At 59.1% G+C, this 26388-nt stretch overlaps 1 protein-coding gene across 1 annotated transcript in view; it reads right to left on the reverse strand.

Annotated features, from left to right (window-relative positions):
• Window positions 1–26388, reverse strand: part of ZMIZ1 (zinc finger MIZ-type containing 1) — a 102758-nt gene that overhangs the window by 7551 nt on the left and 68819 nt on the right. The window contains exons 5-19 of the mRNA XM_081823091.1: window positions 17592–17706; window positions 16447–16664; window positions 15370–15568; window positions 14135–14407; window positions 11157–11339; window positions 10106–10183; window positions 9459–9633; window positions 8716–8857; window positions 7036–7246; window positions 5864–5969; window positions 4732–4892; window positions 3700–3767; window positions 3302–3370; window positions 2622–2866; window positions 1252–1418 (exon numbers count right to left, since the gene is read on the reverse strand). Coding sequence (XP_081679217.1) covers window positions 1252–1418; window positions 2622–2866; window positions 3302–3370; window positions 3700–3767; window positions 4732–4892; window positions 5864–5969; window positions 7036–7246; window positions 8716–8857; window positions 9459–9633; window positions 10106–10183; window positions 11157–11339; window positions 14135–14407; window positions 15370–15568; window positions 16447–16664; window positions 17592–17706 — 2410 coding nt within the window. The remainder of the gene's footprint in view (window positions 1–1251; window positions 1419–2621; window positions 2867–3301; window positions 3371–3699; window positions 3768–4731; window positions 4893–5863; window positions 5970–7035; window positions 7247–8715; window positions 8858–9458; window positions 9634–10105; window positions 10184–11156; window positions 11340–14134; window positions 14408–15369; window positions 15569–16446; window positions 16665–17591; window positions 17707–26388) is intronic.

A 26388-nucleotide genomic window follows, 5' to 3' on the forward strand; every position in this document is an offset into this window, starting at 1 on the left:
GAGTGTGTGTGGAGTGTGATCTGGGTGACTCCGGGGCACAGAATGCTGAGGAAGGGGGGCTAGGAGAGAGGCCCCCAGAAGTCAGAAGCCCCATGGGGCAGAAAGTAACTTGCAAAAAGGTGGCTAAAGCCCCGTGACAGCAGCTACGTGTGACGTGGCCTTCTGGAGTTCCAGAGGAAAGTTGCTACACTGCCCCTCAGCCTGTTAGCCTTCCAGTTAACAGTCACTCCTGCTGAGAATCGGTGGCTCTTGCCCACAAGACGGCTTCTGGCAGAGCCAACTCCATACGGAACATAATACCATCCAGAGGCCCTTCCTCCCAGGCCACATGGTGGAAGATGAGAGGGCCCAGAGCCTCGTCCTCCGATGCAGGCCCGCCCAACCCCATTGCCAGGCCTTCTGTGACCGCCCCCTCCTCCTAAGGGGTGAGACCAGGGATGCACAAGATGACTGAGGCCTGACTTCAGCCCTCAGGCCTCAGTGCTCCCAAAACCCAACTCCTTCCATCCGACCGCTGCCAGAACTACTGCTCCATTGGCACAAGGCTCACATCTCTCTTGCTCACACTGGGTACAAGGCCTGGCCCAGAGCACAGGCCCAGGAAATGGCTGCGAAGTCGAACAGAACCACGCAGTGCTCACGGGATGAGGACCCAGGGGATGGCCGGGCCTCTTACCACCGGTGGGTGTGTGTTAAAACGTGATGTGCAACGAGAAGCGAATATTCTCAAGCTAAACAGAATTGCCAACATTTCTTCCCGCAGGAGGCGGTGATACCCTGAAGATTCAGACCCCTGGGGAGCAAGTGCCTGGGTCTGAGACAAAATTCTAGATGGCTGGGGCTACAGTAAGTCAGCAGAAGAGTGTGTGTAAGTCAGGGAGAGAGGCTGTGGGGGTAGGGGGGCTGGCGTGTGCAGGGGCGAGGTGGGTACACTTGGTAGGTGGACACGTGTATGCGCGGTGTGTGCCGAGGGGAGCCTGCAGCTTCCCCCAGCTGAGAATCCAACATCCTGAGTGAAAGAGCCAAGTCCGAGAATGCCAAAGGGCCATGACCCAGACTGGGTCAGGCCTCTCCCTCCCTCTGAGCTCCTCCAGACCCAAATCTCATTCTCAGTCCTCCCCTTTGCCCGGGAGGCAACTAGGCAAACATCAGAAAGGTCCTCGGGGAGGGGGAGCCCTCTGCTCCCATCAGTCCCACGCAGAGGATGGGGGCAAAGGGGGGAGGCGGTCAGGGCGAGGAAGAGGTACTCACAGTTTCCTGCATGGGGTGGCTGAGGGGTTTCTCGAGGGCGGCCATGTTGTTGGGCATGTCCGGGGGGTGGGAGAGCTGGGGGGGCCCGTGCATGAAGTCGTTCACGGACGTGCCGCCAGGGTTTCCATGGGGGAAGTCAAAGTTGCCGTGGCCCTGGTAGTTGTTGCCTGGGGAGGGAAGGAGATGGCAGCAGGGCAGTGTCACCCTGGGGGAAAGACAGCCACCCATGGGGGGGGAAGGGTAACGTAAACTAAGAGGAGTCCTGGCCCCCGAGGCTGGAGCCGGCTCCTGTGGCCTTACGCCTCCCAGCTGTGTGACAGGGCAGCATCTCTCTCTGGGGGGCCTTAGCACCCCAGGACGTGAGCTGTTTTATAGTTATGGGGGGGCAGAACTTGAGCAAGGGCTAGGCCAGGCTCCTGAGGTGGGGGGCGGGGATGACGAGGCCCGAGTCTGAGCCTTGCACAGGATCTGATGAGCAGGACCCCAGACCTGTTTCCCACTGCCCCCACGTGGTTGCACCTCAGCAGCGGGAAGACCTGGGCCCAGAGTGGGAGGTCGGGATCTGCCCAGGCCGCAAAGAAAGCAGCATCAGATTCTGGAGGTCACCATTAGAAATCAGCTGTCTGGCTTCCCTGGCCACTGCTCCCTCCACCCCATGGCCATAGTGAGGAATCAGAGGCCCAGCATGCTGCAAAGCTGGGGCCCTCTGCACGCTGTGGGACCCTGCTATGTGGGTTCACCTCTCTGGGCCTCTAATCATACAGGAGGCTGGATCCCGTGGGGAGCTCCCATCCCCTGTGTTTAAGGGGGCTGGGAACTTTCTAGGAACCCAGGGCAGTAGGGTACAGCTTGGTCTGGGCAGCAGGGAGAGTTAGAGGCAGTGACAGTGACCTTGGTGGCCAAAGACTGGAGCTCCAGACCCCTGGACTCTGTGTCTGGAAGGATGGGAGTGCTGCAGGGACAGGGACAATACAGATGTCACAGAGTAACATGGAAGGGCACAGGGAAGGCCCAAGAACTCCAAGTGGGAGTGTTCTGTTAGCGGCCCCAGTAAAGCAGGCTCCAAAGATGTCGAGGCGCTATCTGTCCCCTGGAGCTCGAGGAGGCAGGGCAGGGCAGCGTGGGAGAGGCAGGAGGTTGGCTCATGGGGCAGCTCCTCACTTGGGCCTTCCTAGCTGGGTGCTGACCCACAGGGTTGGATGGAACCAGGTGGCAAAGGAGAGGAGGACAAATGTCGAATGGGCCACTGTACCCCCAAGTCGAGTGACCTCAACCCCCTCACCCCCACTCCCCCGCACCTGCCACATGAGCCCAGAAATCCTGGGGCCCTGCTGGGTCTCCTCTCTCTCTCCTTGTCCAGTATCACCCACCTTGGTTGCTGTAGTCGCTGGAGCTGGTGCCCCCCGGTGGAGGTGGGAGTGGATAGGGGGACGGGCCGGGGCCCAGGGCTGCGATCATTTCCATGACGTTGGGCATGATCATCTGGCTGGGACTCATGGTCTTGAACCGCTTGGAGGGGATGCCATCTGGGTCATCTTTAATGTGTAGGTCTGACTTGATGGGGACTGGCCGCCAGCTGCATGTGGGGTCGATGGTGACCTCTTCAAACTCGGAGCTGGGGGGAGCAAGGGGGCAGAACTGAGGTCCTGGGATACGGGAGCCTCCAGCTCAGACAGACACTGAGGTGTCCCTGCCCCCATTCTCACCACACTCTGCACAGGACAGAGGTGTGAGAGATCTTACTGGGCGACTAAGGTGAAGAAAGTAAGTGGCTGGGCACACGGCAGCTGGCCCCAAGGCCTCCCACCCAGGGAGTGGCCGTCCAGGGCACTGTCTTGCTCTGGCTGAGTTTGGTCCTTTCTGGAAAGTTCCTTTGCCCCCAGGTAGGGAAGTCCCTGAGACAGAGTCACAGAGAAGTGAGAGCTCGGGCGGGCGAGTGGTCTGCCAGCCTGGAGAGCGAGGGGCTATCCGGAGTATCCCCGTGCTCATGTCAGCCTATCTGGGCCAGCACCCCCACCCCCACGGCCCCTGGCTGGGGAGGCCTACTTACTGTTGGATGGCGTTCAGGATGCCCCACATGTACTGATCCACCTCCAGGCCCTCAAGCAGAGCGGTTTTACTGGAAAAAAAGAGAGGGGGGCTTGGCCTTTGCTCTCGGACCCTGGAGAGCAGGAGCAGAGCCCACCCCTCCACTGTGTCAAAGAGCCTCTAATGCTGGTTCCTACGGCAGGCAGTGACAGGAGGAGGATGGCCCGTGACAGCTGGACGCAAGGGGACTGCTCATAGCCCCTGTGCTCACAGCCCCTCTGCCGTGTCTGGGCTCCCTGTTTTGCTTTTAGGGCAGGTGCAGGCAGCTGGGCCCCGGAGAGCAGGGCCAGAGGGAGGCCAGTGAGCTCCCCCCGTTCGCGGCTAGGTGGGGAGGCTCCCGCCGGGGCGGCTGCTACTCACTTGCACACAGGACACCTCCAGGTCCCTCTCTCACAATTCAGCTGCAGGTACGACTCCAGGTCAAAGCACTGCAGAGGCCGGGAGACAGACAGACAGCCAGACAGATGAGCAGACACAGAGATGCAAGTGCCACCGCCTCCGGGACCCTTATGAGGATCTCCCAGCAGGGAGGGAGAGGAGTGCTGGGAGAGGACTGGGGCTGGGGTGTCGCGGGTGGCCGTCACGGGGCCTTTCTGCTGCTCGCACGGCAAACCGGCCACCCCCACGCCCTGCACACGTCACTCCTCACACCACCCTTGTGCCCGGTGGCCCTCGCCCATGTCCTCTGAGGAGGCTTCCTGGCATGCCCGTCACTGACCCTGACACCTGATGGCCCCTCTCACGGAGGCTGGGGGCAGCGTGGACGCCAGCCTCCCCGTCAGCCCAGCGCTGGCACCGAGACCACATCCAGTCCAGTGCGTCAACATGTGTCAGACAAATCAAGAGCCCAGACTCTCTGTGTCCACACTGTTCTCCCAGAGGGAAGCTCCCGCCCCACCATGAAGCTCCTTGTACCCTCTTCTGGGAGTCCTTCCTGAGCAGTCCCCCACTCAGGGAATCCTACCCACCCAGGCCGCCCACATTTGCACAGTGCCCGACTGTAGCAACCCAGACTGTGAGAGTCACTCGTTCCCTGAGCACCTGCTGGGGGCAAGGCCCCAGGACACAGCAGTGATCAGGCAGAAGTGTCCCTATTCTCGGGCTCCAAACCAGCTGTGGCCGTATGTGCAGGACTTCCAGCTGGGGCCCGACATCCGTCAGGACAGGGACTGTCTAAATCGGTTCCCTGGGAACCGAGCCCTGGGCATACGGAGAAGATGCTCCAAGGACAAACGATGGCTGGGGTGGGTGAATAAGATTGGCTGCCGATGGCCACAGAGTGCTCTGTGGATCAGAGCCAGGCCCCGCTGGCCCCTCTGCCTCCCCTCAGCACCCCAGCTGGACGGCCCACACCCCGCTCCCCCTGGAGCCGCCCCAGCCGGGATCACTCACCTGGACGTGCTTGCAGTCGTGGCCTCGAGCAGGCAGCTGGATGCGCCGGAATGTGATGGGGCACTTCAGAGATACCTTGATGGCCGTCTGCTCCACGCCATCCTCCCCGTTGAGGGTCGTGTTCCCCGACGAGGCAGCCACGCTGCTGAAATTCCGCTTGACTGTGGGGGCAGGAGGCACAGGTGGATGTGGAGGATGGGGCGGTCCCGCACACATAGCACCCCCTCCTGTGGCTCAAACACACCCCGCTTCTCTACCGCCCCGAAGACACTGGGAGGCCCCAGGAATAACTGGCGCACCCCGGACTGATCAGAGGGGAGCTTGGCCCTCCGAGCACCCTGGGTCACCCAGCACTCCGGGACGGCAGCCCCCACGTGCCATGTGTGGGAGGCATGTGTCCGTAGAGGTCACCATGTCAGCTCCCCAGTCTCTGCGGAACAGGCCCCGTCTTCCCTAGGAAGGGGGACTGCGTACCACACGTGCAGAAACCCAGAATGCCACTGCCCACTGATTTTCTGGGCCCGGCGCTCTTGCACTCACTTCTGCAAGGGTGGAGATGAGAATGGACTAGTGCCTGGCGGGAACCTGGGGCTCAGGAGGTCACGTGAAGAAGCACAGAGGGAGGAGCCGTGGGGCACCTCCCTCTGTGGTGCCCCTCACTAATGACCTGGGTGTCTCCTCCAAAGGACTGGACTCTGAGCCAAGTCCCTCTCCCTAGTTTAGCCACGAGCTGTCGAGGTGGGGAGGCCGGTCGGGAAACCACCCCTAGGCCTCCCTTCTGCTGAAGATCCCCTTTGTCCAGTTCCTAGACCTGATCTTCTAGCTGATCATCTCTTCCAGGAAGCCTGCCAGGCCTATCTATAGCATGGTGTTTCCTTTTAATTTGCCTCATCCCCTGTGCTGTGATCCAGCTCGTCCAGGCTAGGCAGGTCTCAGAGGCCATGCTCATTTGATCATCCCCACAGATCCAGAAAAAGGGACATGAGTTGGGGGTGGGGAATGGTGCCAAGAGACACTAGGGCCCCGGGGTTTGTGCACAGAGCCTAAGGTTGGTCCTGGGTAGATGAGGAACACGGATGGACGATGAACACGGGCTGGGGCTGGTTCTCGCTCCCTGAGCCCCCATACTCACTTTTTGTGATACAGTGCTCGGCGGGCAGGAGGCGCTTCTTGAGGAGGCCTTGCAGCACGGAGCGCACGGAGGGCCGGTGGACCAGCTGCAGCACGAAGAGGTGGGACTGCCAGGAAAGAGTGTGTGCTCAGCCCCCGCCCTACGGCCCCCCTCTGCCCCCCCTCCACGTGTGTCCGAAGGCCCCTGAAGGCCAAGCCCAGGAAAGGGCCCTTGATTCATAGTGATGTTACTCTGTCCCAGGATGTGTCCTGGGACCTGTGAGCCTGGAGACCCAGGCCGAAGTCACCACTTGGGACAGTTGCTTGGGTCCTGGGCTGACACCGCAACACCCCTGGCATCAGGTGGCCTCACTTCCTGACCTCGCTCAGCACTGCTCCCCATCATGTGTCCTCCACCCTTCCTGCCAGAGGGTGTCATCCCTGTTCTCACTCCTCCAGGAAGCTTTCCAGGATTGTATACCCTCACAAGCCCCTACAGGGTCTTCATTCTGACAGTACTCCCCATCCTGCGACTCCCGTCTCTAGGTAGCCTTGGTGTCCCTATGCTTGTAAGTGCAGGATCAGTGACTTTCCTTCTCCTGTGTCCCCCACAGAGGCCAGCAGAGCGGGGCAGGCAATCTACTCCCCCACGGATCCCTGAGCAAGCCCTGTGTACCAGGCCCTGATCTCTGGGGTGTAGGAGAGTGGCTCAGATGTGGTCCCAGAGCAGGTCACAGATCGGAGGGACACATACACACTCGATTCTAGGACAGCAGGGTTGGGGGAAGAAGGGAGAAAGTTAACTCCACACTTGATGGAGTTGGGTCTGGGTCAAAAGGTGATCAGAATATAAAAATTTCTTGTGAATGAAGCCGGAACAGTGCCTGGCTTCGAGGCACACAGACCTTCACCAGTGGAAGAGGGGGGACACGGGGAGAAGGTGTCCAGGAGGAGGGGCCCGCAGGAGGAAGTTGAGGCGGGTGTGCAGACCGGATGGGGGCTGTGGTGTGAGAGTGGGAAAGGCCACGTCTACGGCCAGAGCTCGGTGGCTCTGAAGGTTATCCCACAGCCCCGGGGGGCCCGCCGCACGTGCGTGGAGGCGAAGATCACTGCAGTGGCCACGGGGATGCGGACAGAGCCGCAAGGGCAAGGCTGTGGACCACGCCCCGCGCTCAGCCCCGCCCGCACACTCACGCAGCAGCAGGCCGTGACGGTGATCTGGATGGTGTTGCGGCCCGGCTGGCATACGTGCTTGAGGTGCAGGGGCTTGTGGGAGGTCTTGTTGTCGCCGCGCTCGATGGTCAGGGGCGTGGCGTTGACGCTGACCTGCACCGAGGCTGGCCAGTTGGTGTTCATCTGCCGGTCCTCGTGGTGGTAGCACTTGAACTGCAGCTCCAGGTCCGACCTTGCGGGGCGGGGCGGGGCGCGGCTCAGACGGCGCTGCCCGTGGCTCCGTGACACCTGGCCAGGCAGCAGCCTCCACCTCACCTCAGCCTGAGCCCTCAGGGCCCCACGTCCCCAGCTGCCACTGCTGCCCCCGCCTCCCCGCACTGTCCTCTCCCACCCTGGATAGCCCCCCTGCCCACATCCCCAGTCAAAACCCGTCCCGACAACCCACGTTCCCTCACACCGTTCACTCCAGCCACACCCCACTGCTCGGCTGGTCTCCTCCAGACCCCTCCCTATCAGGGTGACACCCGCTCTCCCAGGACAGAGAGAGAGGGACAAAAAGGACAGACACTAATGTGGCCAGACCAGCTGGGAGGCTGACGATGTCCCACCCAGACTCCAGTTGGGACGGGCCTGGGCCGTGTCGGATTCAGTTCCCCGCCCAGCTGGGCACCAAAGATACAGCACGGAAGGGGATCCTCATGAAGCCGGCACTGTGGAAACCAAGCAGGCCAGGGCCACGGGACGCCTCCCAGGTGAGGGCACTCGGGTAAGGAGGGAGGGGTGAGCAGGGCCTCTGCACAGGGGTCCCTCCATCCTCCTGCCTGAGCTCCTGCGCCCTTCCACCCACCCAGCTCTGTCTACAGCCCCCACCGAAGCTCACTTGGCGTGGCCAAGGCACTGAGTTAGCTGTGTGTACGTGCCCAGTGCAGACCCATCTTGTGTCTTTCGGGTGCCCACTGGGTGGCTGAGAGACTCTGGGTAGAGGGGTGGCAGGGCATCGTGAGTCCTGCCTGAGGAGGAAGGACCGAGGATGGGGACACCAATGGGTTCTGGCATCTAAGAGAACTGGGCCCGAGTCCCAGCTCTGCTGCTTGCTGTGAGAACTTCCCCCAAGCTAATCGACTTCTCTGGCTTCATTGTCAATGGGAAAAGCATTGCCCACTGACAAGATCAAGGGAGGTCAGGTGTAGAAGGCAGAGAACACAGGGCCTGGCCCAGCCCTTGTCCTCTGGTGTGTCTGGATGTCTGAGCAGCGGCCTGGCTCAGTGGCCGACTGCTGGAAACCTGTAGGGCTTGTTGGTCCTGCCCAACCCAGCCTCATTCCTCTATTTTCCGGCTCTAGCCACAACAAGCCATGTTCAAGTTCCTCCTGCCAGCCCAGCGTCTCTCCTGGAAGATTGCCTTACGGGCCTTTGGGTCTGAGCTAGCCCCCTTTTCCTCTGGGAGCTCATCCCTGACCACTCTCTCAGGACTACACTGAGCGAAAGCTGCTCCCTGCCCTTGGGCCACTATACCTGCCAAGGCCTGCCTGCAGGTTCCCCACAACATCCCCCAAACCCTGCCCAGAGCGGGGCCCAGTCAATGATACCGAACAGGTGACGGCCGTCGGCAGATGCTGCAATTACCTGCTCAGGGCAATGCCTGGGCCGGGGACGCCTCCCCCCACCCAGCTTGGGCCTGTGCCCCCAGCATGACGCTCACCTCCACATCAGTGTCTGGTGGACCGTGGGCCGCAGGTGAAAGACGTGGTTGCTGACGGCCAGGTTGTGCTCGAGGCGGAAGGGCTCCAGCACCACGCCATCCCGCACCGGGAAGGTGAGCCGCAGCTCATCGTTGTGGTTGGCTGGGCGGGGAGGATGAGCTGGGTTAGCCGCACGCCCGTGGCCGCCACGGGCACACAGGAGCATGGGCCCCAGGGCTGTGGGTGGGGCTCGCCCCCCCCACACAACTCGCACTCTTAGCTGCACACTCGGGACTTGCAGGGGTGTGTGTGTGTGTGAACAGGGCCACAGAAGCGGGGCTATTTGCCTGTGTGCACACCAGGGAGCCCGCTGCTTCTGTCAGTCCACCCCACCCCACCGTCCCTGCGTCCCATGTCCCACTCATCCTGGCTCTACTCCCCTCTGACCGCACCTATCACCTATTCTGGAAACCCCAGGCTCCTCCGCCCAGCCCCTCTCCACAACTGGGAGCCGCTTTTGCTCCCAGCCTCCAGCAGCTCAGGGCTTTTGGCAGCCCAGCTCCACCCCAAATTTCCCTTGCGGGTGGGGCTTCTCTGCTTCCAAGCCCTCCCGCCCTTTCCACATGCCCCGCCCCCACAGGCAGTCCAACTTCCAAGCCCCCTGGCTCCTGGCCCACCGCAAGGCAGAGGGAGGAGGTGGGGCTGGCCAGACAGAGGGAGGAGGTGGGGCTGGCCAGACAGAGGGAGGAGGTGGGGCACTCACCTGGGGGTGGCGGCAGAGCGCTCATATTTGGCTTGATGTCAGGTGGGAAGGGTGGTTTAACGTCTTGGCTGGGGGACAGGTAGGGGGGGATACTGCTCCCGGGGGTCATGGGGGGCGTGGGGTTCCCTGGAACAGGTGAGTGGGGGTAATTTGCCACAGGAACTGGCCTAGGAGGCTGGAGGAAAAGAGAAACCATACATAGGTTATGGGGTCACAGGGATAGGAGGGACTCTGGCTACGGACGCGCACCCTACCCGCCCCACAGCCCTGGGGCTATGGTCCCTGCTCCCCCAAGGGAGCAGAGCCAGGCCCCCTCCGGAAATCCCTCTACGCCGGCCAGCACTGAGGTCTCTGGCTGCCTACATCATTGCTCTAAGCTACACCCTCCACTCCCAGCCCAGCAGGGTCCTCAGACGGGAGTCGGGCCTGCAGCACGTTGGGCAATTGGCTCCCCAGGAGGCCGCTCTCCCTTCTGCTCTTAATCCTTACTCATCCCTGGCCCACCGGCCTGGACCTGTGCATTCTGTCTGGGCATCAGTGTGCCCCAGAGCTGAGGACCTGGGAGTGCGCTCCCACCTGCGGGCCTGGGGTGGGGGCGGCCGGGCCCCTGAGACACACAAGTACGCCCGATGAAAACGGGAACATACCCTGGTGATGTTTCCTTGGCTGTAGTTATTGTAGCTGCTTCCCGAGAAGGTGCTATTTTGTCCATTAAACTGCTCTGGCTGTTAAAGCAAGATACACAACGCGTTGAAAGTGGAAGGCAGAAAAGTTCCCAGAAGCCAGCTTTCCCTCCTGATATGAAAACTGGCCAGAAGTGTCATACAGGGGATGCTGACGAGGCCCATCCAGTGCTGGGGTGTGGGGAGGGACAGGGGTAGAGCAGGTCACCCCTTCCCCCGCCCCGGGATGGGATTTCGTCTCTCTGTCTACAGCTAGTTATACAGCAAGAGTCTGCAAAAATAGAAACACCTAGAATGCTAAAGTTGGAGCAGTGGTGGGTGGTAATGGAAGTTAGCATGCTTCCTGGGCAAATAAATGTAAAGTGTGTCCAGAGCAGTTTGCACTCCTGAGAATGAACTTTATAATCCCAAAGAAGGGAAAAGCTATGTGCCCAAAAATATTCATCACGGTGTTATTTCGAAAGTGAAGAACCAAGAGCATCGCAAACATCCCATAGGAAGGGAACAATAAAATACGATGTGGTTTATATCGGTAGAAGGTGAGGCACCCTTAAAAAGTGAGAACCACAGAGACTCTGCAGCAATAAGTAACATGCTCCTGATTTCATGTCAAGTGAAAGAAACAGATTCAAAATCACAACCTTAATAACAACTATATAACATACTGATACCCACTGTGCAGTAGGGAAACAAAGGTTTAGAAGGTAATATTAATATATCCAAGTGGATGCTTTTCTTTAAAAAAAAAGACGTGTTTCCTATAAGATCATCTGGTGTGTGCCGTAAACAGTAAAAAGGAAGGGGAAAACCCTTGTCTGAGCCCCATGACTCATGGGGAACCAAGAGCTGCCAGCCTGACATTTTGGCCATGGCTCTGAGCACTCGAGGACACATCTGGAGATCTCTGCCTGCCCCCTGGTGACTTCAGGGGACACACAGGACCAAGATGACACAGGTGGGGGTGGAGATACGAGGTGGTGAGGAAGGAAGGGGTGGGTGGGGTGGTAGGACTCACCTTGTAATACTGCCCCATGTTGACCGTGGGGGGTGGGTACTGCCCGGTGCTCGGCTGGCTGGGCATCCTCTGCCCGGGGTAGTTGGGAGAGGTGAGCGGCCGCGGGGGGTTGGGGGTAGGGTACTGGCCTGGCTGGGTGGGGAACTGGCTGTTTGGTCCATATTGCTGGTTTCCATAGTTGGGCTGTGGCAGCAGAGAGAGGAGGAGAAAGGTTGTCAGTGTCTTGGAGCCAAGCCACTCACCAGAAGGCCAGGCGTGCCCTGGCCCCTCACCTTTGTCCCGGCTGTTTTCCACCAACAAACTGCCTTCTCCACCCAGAGAGAGGGGGCGGCACCAGAGGCTGCCCTGACATCCAGGGACGTGACGTTCTGTCTGGCTCGAGGGCCACCTCCCCGTGAAGTGGTCTTCTCTGAGTACCCTGCCCCCTGAACTGAGGGTACTTTCAGAGCCTCTCATTCATGCCATTAGGAGGGAGCTCGATTCTAAAGCCCCCTTCATGTGTCTCCTAGCACTTGGTGTGTGGCAGGGGAATGCAGACAACGGGATGTGCTTCCGGAAAGATGGCCCCCTCAACTGCTGCATTTGGAGGCTGAATATGGGAGGCCCTGGCCCCACACCCCACACTGAACAGCACACACTGATGTTCAATTCTGGGCCATGCGTGCGGAGGTCGGGAGAAGCAGGCTTGTGTAGGTTCCAGACAACCCTCTCAAGACAGGCAACTGAGAGAGGAGACAGCTCAAGGGAGGGGCAGGATCCTTGTCCTTGGAGATCTACAGAGTGATCCCTGACACACCGATGTCCACCCTGCAGCCGTCCCGCCCCCTCTGTAAGATTAAGTGACCCTCAGGGCCACCTCCCACCCAGACACTCCAGGCCATGACATCCTGCGAGGTCTGCTGAAGCTCCTTATCTATTTAAACCGTCTCTCTTGCCTCTAGGCTCCGAGGTCCCGGCTGTGTTCCAGCAACTGGCAAAGAGCAGACCCTCCATAAATACTCCCTTGGCAAATGAGAGAAGGATCCAGAGGTAAGCGGCGGAGGATGGGAAGTGTCCGTGTCAGTGCTGAGGAACTCCACCACTCATACCGTGGCAGTATGGTGGCTGCTGTGTGTGACAGTGTGGCTCTTGCCACATCACCAGAGGAGTGCAGGTGGGGGCCCGTCAGGCCACCGAAGAGGGAGTCCTGTGCGGGACCAGCCAACCCGACACCTGCCCCAACATTTCAATGGCTCAGGGATTCTAGAAGCGTGCCATTGCAAGGTGAGGCCCGCCTTCCCAGGCAGGGTCAGGCCACGCAGGCTGTGATCACCCAGTGTCCCAGCCCAGTGCCAGGCATTTTGTAGCTGGGGAGCATCGGCGTCCAATGAAGAGAATGACTGAGTAGAAATAATTCAAGGCCTCTGGGGTGTGCCTTCGCCAGAGCATGCCACAGGTGCAGGTGGACATCGGAGCAATGACTGGGAATTTCTCTGCCTTTCCTTTCCTGGGATCACCTCCTTAGGTGCCGGCAACCCCAAGGCTGGGTCTGCAGACGCATCTCTAGCCCAGCCAGCAGGAATGCGGAGAGTTTGAGCATGGAGGGCCTGAAAGAGGGCCCAGAACTCCTGTGGGGGCTGTGTGTGGGAGTGAGGCCAGGAGCTTGAGCATCAACCCCCCCCTTCCCCCCAAGGACAGCCAGGACCTTGAGAGCCGCTGTCCTTCTCTGGCTGGTGCCTCCCTGAACCAATGCCATCCAGGAGTGTCTGGGCTTGAGCCAGGCTCCTGGGTGTTTGAGGAGGTCTCTGACCTCTCCCCTCTGGATTCAGGACACTGCCAACAATGGCCAAGCCCGAGCTAGGGTGAATGCTGAGGGAATCACACAGACCTTTGAGGAACTTAACCTCTGGACTCTAAACCCATTGTAAGGTCAAGCTGAAGGCCACAGTTCGGAGGCAAGTAGGGTCGGGGTCGGGGGGAGCCGGTCTGAGAATGGGTGGCGAGCAGAGAGCTGTGGGGGAGACTGCTCAGCAAGGAGCTTTGCCTAGGTAAGGAATCAAGGCAGGCTTCCTGAGGAGTGCGCACTGGGCCAGGATTCTAGGGTCCCTGTGTCTTTTGCAGGTGAACTAAAGCCTTACCCAGACAGGCCACTTGCTGCCAATTCTTCCCACTGCTCACTGAAGGCCCTATGACACCCCCTCCAGGAAGTCCTCTTTCTCTGACCTCATGCTGAATTCTGGATACCCCCGTGCATCACTGCTTTATGGGCTCCTGCTTAGACAGGTTTCCAGGAAGGTGATCCCCTTTCCTGCTGAAGTCTGGGTTCCCAGAGGACAGGTGTGGGTTTTACTTCCTTAAATCTTTACCTTTCCCTTGGCTGAGCTGGCTGGGCAGCCAATGAGACAGTGTTCCTCCCGAAAGAGCAGCTGACAGTTGGCAGAGAAGAGCCCTAAGAAGCGCACTGTCTGCCTTCCAGTCACTTCTCCGACGTGCACAGCCTTTAGATATCTGCAGGGTTTTGTCCCCTCTCTCTCTTGCAAGTGAGAAGCCCTCGTGTGCAGGTGAGGAACGTGGACCCAAGGAGGTTTCACTCCTTACCAAAGTCACTGGGCCCGTGTCTGTGCCGAGACCAAACACCACGCTAACAGCTTCTGCTGCCTGCGCCGGCCCTGGGGCCAAGTGCTTCCCGTCTGGCCCTCGTTCACATCTCCCAAGTAGCCCCAGGAGGTGGGCTGGATCGGCACCGTCTTTTACAAATGAAAAACCATGACTCCAGCAGGGGACAGGACTTGATCAAGGACTTCCAGCTGGGAAATGGCAGAGCTGGTCTCCAAGCCAGGAGCCCGACTCCTCCATCCTAAGGCTCAGACTTTTGGTCCAGGTTTGGCGCTGGTCAGTTCCTGCCCTTTGCAAGGTCCTGCCCACAGCCCCTCTGTTTTCAAGCCCTGGGTGCTCCCCACCTCCCACCCTGGCCACCACCTGCCTCCTGTCACACTCACCTCTCCCGGGTATGGCCTCTTTATGCTCTGAATGGGAAGGGACTGGGGCCGGGGGCCCGGGTAGGTCTGCTGGGGCATCCGCTGCCCGTGCGTGCCAAAGGGGCTGATGCCGGGCGGCCGGGGCTGGTTCATGCCCATGGGAGGGCCGCTCATCCCCGAGGGTGTCATGCCAGCCGCCATGCTTGCGGGGTTCATGCTGCCCCCCATGGAGGCAGGCCCCCGCGGCCCGGGCTGGTTCATGAATTGGCTGTTATACGCCTGGGTGGGACCCATCTGGAAAGAGGAACAGACCTTCAACAGGAGAAGAAGAAAAAAAAAAAGAATAAAATGCCACATGCATTGAAAGTGCAGGGAGGGAAGGGTGGGGGAGGTGGGAGGCTCTGGGTCGGGGGGGCACTTTCCTGTGTGGTTGCAGCTGGTGACCAGGCCCCAAGGGATGTCTGGCCTCTTGGGCTCACCACTGCCCTCTGCAGGCCATACAGAAAGATGCAGCCCAAGGGGTGTTAACGGGGTGGGGTGCAGTCACTCCAGAGAGCAGGCAGCATTTCCAGGGAGGCAGGCAGGGAACGGGGAAGAAGGTGCAGAGGTGGGGAGGGGCACGGGAGGATGGAGGGGGATGAGGATGGAGGCAGGAGCCCCTTTCCTGGAAGCCCTGGCCCCGCCCTCGGCCGGTGGAGACACGCCCTCCATCCACAAAATCTGAGGCAGTCCCAGCTCCCACCTCTGCCCACAGGCCCTGCTGTCCCCTTCCTACAATCCCCACCTCCTCTCCCCTGTCCTGCATTCTTGCGGGGAACCCTCTCTCCTCACACCCCACCAGTCCTTCTGAAGGTCAGGGGAGCAGAAATGGGGCCTGGGCTCAATCCACAGATGGGATGACTAGGAGTGTATGGTCTTCAGACGCCACCACGGGGACAGACTGGTGACAAGGCGTTTTAGGCACCGAGCCCGCGCTTTGGTGAGCAGGTGCCCAGAGGGCGATAAAGAACCTCCTTCCCCATTTGCAGACACGCATGAGCCACAAACCCACGCAGAACAAACGCAAGCACCCAGACGGCCTCCCCGCACCACACCCAACCATGCTGACACACCCACGTCCTAACACACACCCGTCCACAGGCCTCCAAGGAAACCCAGACGCACCCTGACACCATCAGCTCTTCCAGCACACATGGCACCAACACCCCAACTCCGCGGGGGGGGCAAGGCTGGACCGCGACTAGTGGGGCCCTTACCGGTCCATACTGGTTTATATCCTTGTTCTGCGTCTCCTGCAAGGCTGCCACGGTGGCCGTGGCCGTGGCCGTGGCCGTGGCCGCCGCTGCTGCTACTGCAGCCGCTGCGGCAGCTGCCGCGGGCTGAGTGAAGTCGGCGGGCGGCCTGGTGTGCGGAGGGATGCCCATGCCTGCGGGGGCATTAGGACCCCCGGGGTAACTGCAAGGGAGAAGAAGGGGAGACTTAGACACTGCCTGAATCTAAAGATGAACCCACCGGAAGCCCTGGGCTGGGAGGGAGAAGACGGGGCCTTCCATGCCCTCCTGCCCCCAGCTCACGGACGGGGGAGGCGTCTAGACCCCGAACCCGAAGGGGAGAGGGGGCCCCTGCGGGTTGGCAGCTCTTCGTGCCCCTTGGCGACAGGCAAGCTGCTGTGTTCCCGAAGCCCTTGGTGGGGTGCTGGCCGGCACGGACTCTCCCGGGCACGAGATCACTGCACCTCGCTGCCATGGGCAGCCCAACTTCCGGAGGAGGACACGGTGCCTCACAAAACCCCGAGCACCTTGCCCACGGGCCCTGGTGGATGGCGGGCTGAAGCCAAAGAGGTGGCCTTGGACAGGGCAGGGCGGGGCAGAGGAGGAACGGGGTGCCTCTCTGCCCAGCCCCCACATCCCTGCAGCATCTTCCTGGGGCTCCTTGTTCCTTCCCCACCCCCCGCCCCCCCAGCTCCTCTCAAACCTGGCGGTACAGCCTGAACAGCCCGCGGGGCAGGGTGGCCTTCCTGCACCTGTCTGGAGCAGCTCTTGACCCCGCCGCCCCCGCCCTCATAGCGTCTGACCCCCCAGCCCCATGTACAGACACCGGCACAGAAGGGCCGCTCCGGGGGACGAGAGCGTGGGCCTTCCAGCACCAGGGGCCTGGCGGCTATCACAACCAGCCAGCTGTGTTAGTGTCTCACCCACTCGCTGTGTCCCTTTAACGGAGGGGACAGCAGAGCGCGGGTAGTGCCAAAAGCACAGGGCTGGCGTTTCAACCCTACTCCTGCTCCGGGACGGAGGGGAAGGGCAGCGCCAGAGCCGCTCCCGAGGGCTGCTCACCTGGCCCCGAAGCCCCCGCTGCCGGGGTAGTTGGGCCGGCCATACATGCTCTGCTGGATGTAGGGCTGAGCGGGCCCGGCCTTGGCCGAGAACTGCTGCTGCTGTCCGGCAAACTGGGGGGAGTTGAGGCCGGGGTTGCTGGTGGTCATGCCCGACGCCATGGGGTTGCCGCCTGGATTCATGGGGTTGTTGGCATTGGCCATAGGGTTCCCGAGGACCTGTGGGCAGAGCGTGGTTGTCACCCAAGCGGTGTCCCAGGGGCCATGGGAGGGAAAGAGGAGACATGGGGGGCTGTTGAAATGGTACAACGGGGAGAGCAGAGGGAAAGGGGGAGAAAGTGGAGTCATGAATTGTCCCCAGACCATACAAATGCTTTGAAGGGGGTAACACAGCCCCGGAAGCCAGCAGCAAAGGGGATGAGAACCCCGGCCTGTGATGGAACCAGGAGGGGCTGGTCCTGCCCTCAGTGGCAGGTGGAAGGCACTGGACTTCTCGGCCCTCCTCTGCCAAGGGGCCTGGGTGCCCAGAGGCTGGGATACATGGTGGCCCTGGGCTGCTGCTCTGTCAGGGCGAAGAGAAACCCAACTTGCCAGCTCTGGAGGGTGGCAGGATCCCAGCCAAGGGGCCCCTGTGGCAGAGGCCGAGCAGGCTGGACAGGAAGGTGTGGAGGAAAGAGGAAGGGGTGAGAGCGGGAGGCAGGGCTGGCCAGGGGGGTGGGGGAGGGGTCTGTCACAAGCTGAAAGCTTACCATTTTGCTGAAATCTAACCCAGGTTACCCACGGTCAAAGACCCCAGACGCTGGAGCCCTGAGGCCAATAACATCCAGGAAGTTCTCCTATTTATCCAACCCAAGTAAACGTGGGCTAGGGAAGAACCCCCGGCTCTCGATCAGATGAAAGTCATTCCCCCAGAAGGGCCCTCGGATGGGGACGGTTGCCTAGGGGCCAGCTGCCGCCCTCCTGAGCAAGCGTGGAGGGTAGCGGCATGTCCATGGCTGAGTGTGCCCCAAGAGCTGGTCTTTCCAGCTGGGCAGTGTGAGGTTGACTGGCATGGGAGGATGACCCAAAGGCCCCAGGGCTCAAGGGATGGTCCTGCTGGGGGGGGGGGAGGAGGGGCTGCGGCACAGGGGCAGGACAGGCTCTTACCTGGCTCTGGGATGTGTTGGTCACTCCCCAAACCGTGGTGACCACGGAGAGGGAGCCGGGAGGCTGGTTGGTGTTCTGCTGCCAAGGGACAGAGTCATAGGGGAATGACCCATCACTGCAGAGGGAGACAGAGGGGGGATCCTCAGGGACTGCATACACAGGAGGGCCCCATCACCCCATCGTCCTCCATGGCTCCCAGTCAAACCCAGGTGACCCCCATCTCCATCAGTTCTAGACCCCCCAGGCCTGGCACAGGGTCCGATGCAGAACAGGCACACCTCACGTGGTGGCAGACCCTGGAAGTGACCATGTCTCCCCTCATCGCTGTGGAAGTACCACCCCCATGGCTGTCTGCCTCACCTGAGCCCAAAGTCCACAGGCCACGCTATGGAGGAAGAAGAGAGACCCACCGGCCCCACCTGAGCTCCTCCTTCCACCACGCTCTGACTTGAAGTGGCTCTCCAGAAAGAGCTTTGGTTTCCCCGTACCAGCTTCCCCTTGGAACTTCCCGGTCCCTTCTCAGAAAACATCGGAAGGGCCCCAGTCTGAAGCTCGCCTCTTTCCCCTTCCTCCCAACCCTTCGTAGCAAGTTGGCCACCCAGCCCAGCTGATGTGGCCTCTGGCAAGGGGTTCCTTACGTCACTCTTCCTTCCTGCCTCTGGATCACAGGTATGGGCCTGCCTGCCATGCTTCCTCCCCTGCTCCCACCCCAGTCTCCTGTGCACGTCCCCGCGAAGCTAAGCTCCCTCAAACACCCAAGACGCTCTCCACAATCAAAGACCTCCAATGGCTCCCAGTGTTTACAAGGCAAAGTCCGAACTCACACACTTCAGAATGATTTACCCTGCTGGCTAATCCCACCCTACCCTGCCTCCCCGCTTGGCTCCCACCTCTGTGGGAGCACCCCAACCATTGCCCCATTGCCCTGTCTCCCCTGTCTCCTTGCTAGGCCCAGAAGCACCCACCTTGTTTGGTGACATCTCCTGAGAAGCCCCCAAACACCAGAAGCAAGGACTTAACCTTAGGCCCAACACCCTGCCCTGCACACAGTAAGTGCTCAATAATGCCTTTCTATTAGTTGCTTTGGTACTTGTGAAGAGTGACCCCCGGGGAGAGGGAAGGGGCTGTCCAGATTATAGCATGAAAAAAGTGCTGGGGTCCCAGCTCCTAGGAGTGCTGAGCTGGGACTGCCTCTGCATTGACTCCCTGGCACCTCTCACGGAGACACAATCCCAGATGTGGCCCCCAAGGGAGCAGAAACGCAGAGCACCCACATCTGTTGTACCAGCCCTGCACGGCTTCCCGACAGCGGGGAGGCCTGCAAGGTGGCATTGCTGGGTACCAGGCCGGGGGAAGGGGGTCTGGGGGAGGCTGGTGGGGTAGGAAAGCACATCATGCCTCTGCCTGGCTTGTGCTGTCATCACAGGAAGTGAGCAGAAGACAAAAGGGCTCGCTCACTCCTGGAGAACTTATACCCCGGCCTAGCAGGCAAGCCAGGCCTGGCCCTAGAGGTGCTGGGAGCCAGCCGGGAGGTCGGGACTCACAGGAGGGAGGCACCCTCCTGCGTGACAGGCAGGCAGGGGGGAGCCGGGGGGCTGAGTCTCGTGCCTGCTTCTCACCGGGCAGAGCCCTCAGCAGCCAACGTAGTCAAGGTGGGCAGGGCCCTGCAGGGGTGATGTCACTGTCTGCCCAGGCTTGCTCGCCCCCTGCCTGGACACCCTCTCTGCCCGGCCAGCCCCTGGCTTCCTTCCTATCTCTGCTCAGAAGTCACCTCTCTGGAGGGGCCTGCCCTGACCTCCTGCAGTAAGAGCAGCCCCACCCCTCCACTCCCTTTTCCTCCTGCCCTGGCTTTTTTTTTTGGTACCCTGGGTACGAATCCTGTCCCTTCCTGGCTCAGGGAGGGTCCAAGTTCCCTCGCCTGTCTGCACACAGTCCCTTCTTTTGTCAAATGGGCCTAAGAAGGGCATTCCCCCACTCTGCTCTCTGAGTTTTTGGAACTGTGGGTCATGAAACACGACTGGGTCATGACATCAAACCAGCACGAGGGGAAAAAAACAGAATAAAAAAAAATAGTTAAGCGTGAGCACATGGTAAGAATAAATAATATTCCTCAGTGTCTTGATTTTATGTGAGAGTGTGTGTGCACCCTGGGTCATGGTGTACTATGCACATTTACTGTGGGTCTCAGGTCAAGGAGGTTTGAACAACACAGGCCTTGGTAGCGTAAGCCTGATGAGGCTCAAAGAGGAGCATGCAGACAAAAAGGCTTACTCGACTAGAAAGGGACACAGACTTGGGCATTACTCATGATTCCTAGGGGAGAGGAGAGGCCCTCGGAAACCCAGACCTCCTGCCTACCCTCTACTCCTGCCGGCCAGACATGGCGTGGGTCAATGAAAAGGGGGTGAGGCCCAGATGCACCCGCCAAGCTGACAGACAGCTCACACTTGCATCTGGGAAGGCTGTGGGACCCGGGAGCCCAGAGAGCTCAGGAGGGCTGGAGAAGCACAGGGAAGGAAGCGATGAGCTTGCTCCTGAGCATGGCTGGGCTGGAGGCCTCCCTGGGAGAAATCACGGAGGACTGGGGTGCCACCTGGTCCCGGGCCTGGCACACCAGCATCCCGAAGGAAGGCCCTGCAGGCTATAGTTTAATCCAACAGAGAGGAGACCCCTAGATGCCAGCTGTCCTGTGAGGCCCTCATCTTAGGTGTACAGGATGGAATACAGGACCCCCAGCAATTTAACAGAGCACAAGTGTGTGTCTTCTCTGCCCCACAACTCCCATCAACCCTCCAGGCTGATGTCCAGTTCGTGTCCTTTTATTTTTTTATTTTATTATTATTATTTTTTAAAGATTTTATTTATTTATTTGACAGAGAGAGGCACAGCGAGAGAGGGAACACAAGCAGGGGGAGTGGGAGAGGGAGAAGCAGGCTTCCCGCCGAGCAGGGAGCCCGATGTGGGGCTCGATCCCAGGACCCTGAGATCATGACCTGAGCTGAAGGCAGACGCTTAACGACTGAGCCACCCAGGCACCCCTGGTTCGTGTCCTTTTAGAATGTGCCTGGCAGGCTCAGAAGTAAAGCCCTCTGGGAGCCCCTGGAGCCCGGCAGGGCCCCACCCGAGCTTGGGGCAGGGCGGGGCGGGGGGCGGGTAGCTGCTGCCTCACCACCTCGGCTGGGGAGGCCCCGGCTCACCGGGATCCTGCACAGGCCCACAAACACGCTCCTGACTGCCCTACGGCTCCGTGGGTGGGCTTTGTGGGCGGAAACCAGCTCCTTCCTGTTTCGTCCCCTCCACCCGAAACTTGGTGAGAAGCAAACTTAACCGTGGTTCCCAAACTGGGCATGCCCACCGTCTGGCTGGACGGTGCACCCCGGGCCTATTCCAGGAGTGCACGCGTGTGGCCAGGGACACGGATGTGTGTCTGCACGCACACCCTGCTGCCATGTGGCTGGGCACACGCGGGGGCAGAGACGGGCACGCGCGTGGAGGGGCGGTCTCAGGGACTCGCTCGCCCCCACTCACACCTGCTGCAGAAGCAGAAGTGGCAGCCGCACCAACACGGCTGTGACTCATCTCCTGGGGAGACGGCTCCTGCTGTCGCAGCGAAGGCTCTCGCCCCCACAGGCCCCTGGCAGTCAGCCCTGCCGCCGCCTCTGCCGGGACTCAGACACCACCACCGGGGGGGCTGCCCGGCTCCAGCTCCCTGTGGCCCAAGGAGCAAGGGCAAGCCCGGCTCCTGGGCCCTACCAAGGTGGGAGGGGGCCTAGGGTGATGAAGGGGAGGCCTAGGGGGCCTGTGGGGGAAGGGGGTGTCCTGAGGCCCTTCCTTCCTCCGGCAAGTACTATCTGACCTGCAGATGAGGTCAGCCCAGGTCAGGGGTCCCTGGCATTTGGGGACTGCCTGCTAGGAACCACTTCTCTCCTCTTCTCCATAGCTGGTTGCAGTTCAGAGGGAGGCCAGGGCCCCTGGAATGTGAGAATCCCAGTCTTAGTAATCCTGTCCAGCTCTGTGCACCCCCAGTGGGTACACCCCATGGTGTACAACCCCATAGCCCAGTCTCGTGCCACAGCTGCCCCCAGTTGCAGGCTTGTCTAGCCAAAACCGCCCCAAGAACCCTAGTCCACCCAGAGAGGCCCCGGTCCTAGTAGCCACCTGGAATCTCGGCAGTGTTCTGCCTGCCAAGCACCTCCTCACAGGGAGGTACCTGCTTTCCCGCCTCTGTGCCTAATCTTAGTCTGGGATGCTTCAACCCTGCCGCTCATCCTTCCCAGGCTTCTCTTCCAAAGGCCACCTCCTCCAGGAAGCCCTTGTGACATTCACTGGCTTGAGCTCCACTTGTTCCTCACATTCGTAGGGCCTGAGTGGGGGCGCAAATGAGAGGCCCCCCCTTTCTCCTTCTGCCCCAGGAATCCTGAGTTAGGCTACCTGTGCCGGGCATGATGTCACCACACACCTACGGGGCTCGGAAAGCCTTTGCTAACCAAAGTGCCAGAGAGAAACACCGACTCTCCATACTCTCCTCAGAAGGATGCCTGAGAATGAGTAACTGTGTCCATTCATTAAACCTGACGGCTAAGCACCTACAGTGTGCTTGTGACCCCATGGGCACTGGCACCCAGGAAGTGAGGGTCCTGCCCTCCAGGGAGAGGGACAGAGGGAAGCTAATGAAGCAGCTACTTGCTCTCTCTATGCCTCAGTGTCCTTATCTGTAAAATGGGATGATAACAGTACGTCTCTCAGAAGGCTGTCGTGAGGATTGAGTGAGCTCCCACGTGTAAGGCAAAATGACCACATGCAGCTGACCTCGGGCACCGAAAACTGTTGACTGCTGCTGTTGTTATGATTTATTGAGTGGCTTCTAGAAGCAAGGAGCTGCGTGAAGGGACTTCCACCTAAGAACTCATTTAATCCCTTAAAGTGGGCTCAACAGACGCATCCATAGGAGCTGAGGCTCCCAATGTCCCGGGGCTTGTCAAGGGCAAGACTGCCAGGTGGGCCTGACCACATCCCATTGTCTCAGGGAGCTAAGGATTCGGTAAGATAGCACCTCCCTGCACAAAGATGGGGAGGGGCACCTGGGGGGCTCAGTTGGCTAAGCAGCCGACTCTGATTTCACACTCAGGTCATGATCTCAGGGTTGTGGGATCAAGCCCTGCATCAGGCTCTGTGCTCAGCGGGAGTCTGCTTGGGGATTCTCCCTCTCCCTCTGGCCCTCCCCTCCTTCGCAAATAAATAAATAAATCTTAAAAAAAAAAAAAAAGGTGGTGATAACACGAGGGGGCACATGCTATGAGGGACATCTAGCAGTCCCCGAGAATTCCAAGAAGGGGCACAGCTTCCCGAGGGTTCTTGGGGAAGCCACCCAGCATGAAGGGACAGAGGACGTGTAAAGTTTAGTCTCAAAGACTGGCTGCAGAGAAAACCCAAACAGTGACCCAGGGGAAGAAACAACAACACTCTATCCATCAAATCATTAGCTTTGGCCTGCACAGAGTATCCTAGCAAATACTCAGGGACTCCGACTAAACATTTGTGAGGCTAATATTCAGATGGCACAGGGAGGCCCTGTGGCACAGTGGCTAACTATCTGGGCTCTAAACTTAAGAGTCTTTGGGGTCAAGCCTTGGTTCAGCCACTGACAATTTCTGTGACCTCGGACATATCACTTAAGTCAGCTCAACTTTCTCATCTGTAAAATGGGACTAACTCTCTCCTAGGATGAAGCATATGAATACAGGTAAAGTTCAGCACAGTGCCTGGCACACAGTCCCTGCTTAACTGTACTTACACTTTTCTCTCCATTTCTGCAGCCTGACTGTGTGCAGGTACCCCTATTTACTTGATGACGGTGCTTACAAGTTTTGCAAAAATGCTATGAGAGGGGGTGTTCTTATCATTCCTGCTTGTTGAACAGATTTCCCAAGCCTCTGAGGCTTTCCTTAGTGTTCCTTTGCCATCCTGTCACTAGTGAACTCCTACCTATACTTCAAAGCCCAGCCTGGATACTCCCTTTTGTGATTCTCTTAAGCAGAACCAAGGATGTTTTCCTCTATTCCCTCAACTCTTTTGTCACAAAGAAGAGCTTTTCACATTGCAGTTAGAGTAGATGATTTACATGTCTGTTTGGCAGCTCCACAGGCACTGACTGATGTTTGCTAAATGTGAGAAAATGAGTAAAGCCCAGCAAGAGGGGAGTGCTGATTCCTGGCTCCCGGGTACCTGCTGTAGCAGTGTCTACACAGACATTCATGGAGGGAAGAGGTGGGGAGGGCTGAGTTATTTCTTCCCTTGCACTTCTAACAGCCACTTTATTTGGGAGAAATAACAAATTCCTATTAAGGGTATTGTCAGACCTGAATTAATTTTCCTGATGTGGCTATATTGGTCCTGTCTCCATGCAAGGCTGAAGAGTTACCACTAATGAAACACCAAGCCAGTGAGGAGCTGAAGCTCCCACCCTCTTTCATTTAGGGGAGCCCTTAACGGGGCTCTCCATCATCACAATGACTCGGGCCGCTTCCTTCCCTCCCCGCGGTGAAACGTAGAGGGACCTGCACAGCTAACTGCATATTAGAGGGTCTTAAATTTTTTCAGTAGTAAGGAGGAAAGGAAAAGATGCTGTACCTCAGCAATCTGGAACCGATGGGGCAGGATTTATGGCTCCTTCAATCCCTTCCTTCCTTCTTTCCTTCCTTCCTCCCTCCCTCCCTCCCTCCCTCTTTCTTTTTTTTAATTTTCTGGGGGCAAGAAGAAGGACCTATTACAACCTGAGCTTTGGGTCCAGCTCCACAAAAGCAGCTAACCATGAACGTGGCGAAGGTGGTACGATGGGACCAAGGAAAGAAGGAGGCTGGGGGGTCAGCTCTGATGGAGCCCTTCTTTGTTAGCTGACCAAAGTGAGCGCGTCAGGGTCCACTGGCGGTGGGCATGTTGGAGGTCCTGCACTGCTGTTTCTAGCGCTACAGATGAGGACACTGAGGCACAGAGAGGTTACAGAGCTGCCCAAAGGCCCCCTGCCAGAAGAGGGCAGGGCGGCCACTCATGCCCAGCAGCCCGGCTCAGCGCCTGTGCCCCGACCTGCTGCACCTGGGCACCTCTCCTCTGAGGGGGGTGGGGGGAGCAAACCCCTCCCCCGGAAGAGGAAGGGCGGCACCCCTTGATTTTGGAGTCATCCCCAGCTCTAGCGGGCTTTGACTGGTAATTAAGTTAGGCGTGTAAACAAGATTTATTAGGCTTTTAATTACTTTTGCAGCACTGATTTGCATATGGACAATGTGCTAATCACAAACGGCTTTTTTAACCAGTCATTTAAATCTGAGAAGGAAGGCAGAAATGTTTGTTGGCAACATGTCCAGGTCACTGTGGGGGCTGTGGTGCCCGCCTCTGTGTAACCTTCCCCCAAAGTGGCCGGGACCATGGCACCACAGCCACGGGGTCCCCCAGAGACAGCCTGGGGCTTCGGCCTTTCAGGGACCCCCACCCTCTCCTATTGTCTTCAGAGCCTGAAGACAAGGACCCCTGAGTTTTTGAACAGCCACACACCTCCAAGCCCCAATCCTGAACATCACCCATGGCCCAGGGTCTCCTGAATTCAATGGGCAAGAGGGGCTTCTGTCCTCCAAGTCATTCAATACAGCAGTGGGGGTGGGGGCCCGAAAAGTTTCCTCTCTGTGAAAAGTACTTGACTTTCCTTCTTATTTGGGAAGTTACATGAGGACTTAAAAGGTGATGCCTCCTATTGGGGTTTCCCGGGAAATTCATGAAGCTACAAGTAGAGACCAGCCAACCTCCCATCACCTGCCACAATGTGCTTGTGGCCTCAGTGTGGGGCCTGCAGGGACGTGGACCAGTCCTTGTTCAACTGATGACACTTCTTTCCGGTCTCAACCGCCCTCGTACAGAATTGGGAAATAGGGCAAGGTCTGGATCAGAGTTGGGTTAACAAGAGGACACCACCTCACTGATCTTGAATGGCCAGCAGCAGAGTGAAGGGCAAAGCACTGTCCTGCCCCTTCTGGGCTGTGTATTCTTGGGTAAGTCACTGTCCTGCTCTGGGCCCACTTTCCCTTCTAGCTCTGCCATTCGGGGTGGGAGGTATGGTGCAGAAGGTGAGGAGGTCACGTTCCATGGAAGCAAGTGGTCATCCCTCAGTTCTCAGTGAATCTTCCAAGGCACAAGGCTCTCCTTTCTCTGAGAGGTCGCCTCTTTGCATCCTCTATCATTCATGGGTCCCTACAGGGAGCTGAACCAGTGTGGCATCTGTAGAAGAGCACTGCATCCCAGCCCTCCGAGGGAAAGCCAGTTCAAACTCACAGAATGCACCTGCCCAACTCTCTGACCAAGTCCTTGAAGGTCAAGACCCATGTCCTCTGGGCAGCCTCTTGACAGCCCGGCCATTTTCCTCCTTCTGTCCCCAAGGCCAGGCCTGCCTGTCACCTACCCCTAACCCTGCCTCAATCCATCAGGTCTCAGTTTTGCCTCACTGGGTCTTACTTCCTCCCCAACCAGCAAGATGCAGCTCCCTGGAGCACAGACACCCTCCATCTGGTTAACTCCAGGACAGGACGGTCTCAGGCCTCCAAATCAGCTCAGCATGACCTGGCGAAGGCCTGGCCGGGGTCTAGAGCCGCAGCACTCTGCGGCCTGAACGGTCACGGCCGAGCAGGTGTGAGGCAGGCCTCTCATGGGGCCGCAGGGCCCTGGCCCACCACTGGTGACCGCTTTCCTGGCGGTCCTGGCTCGGAGGAGGAAAGGCTGGATGGACAGATGGGAGGCAACAAGAAGCGGGAGG

This window comes from Leptonychotes weddellii, chromosome 6, assembly GCF_054177405.1.
Source record: "Leptonychotes weddellii isolate Sample4059 chromosome 6, ASM5417740v2, whole genome shotgun sequence".
Lineage (NCBI taxonomy): Eukaryota > Metazoa > Chordata > Mammalia > Carnivora > Phocidae > Leptonychotes > Leptonychotes weddellii.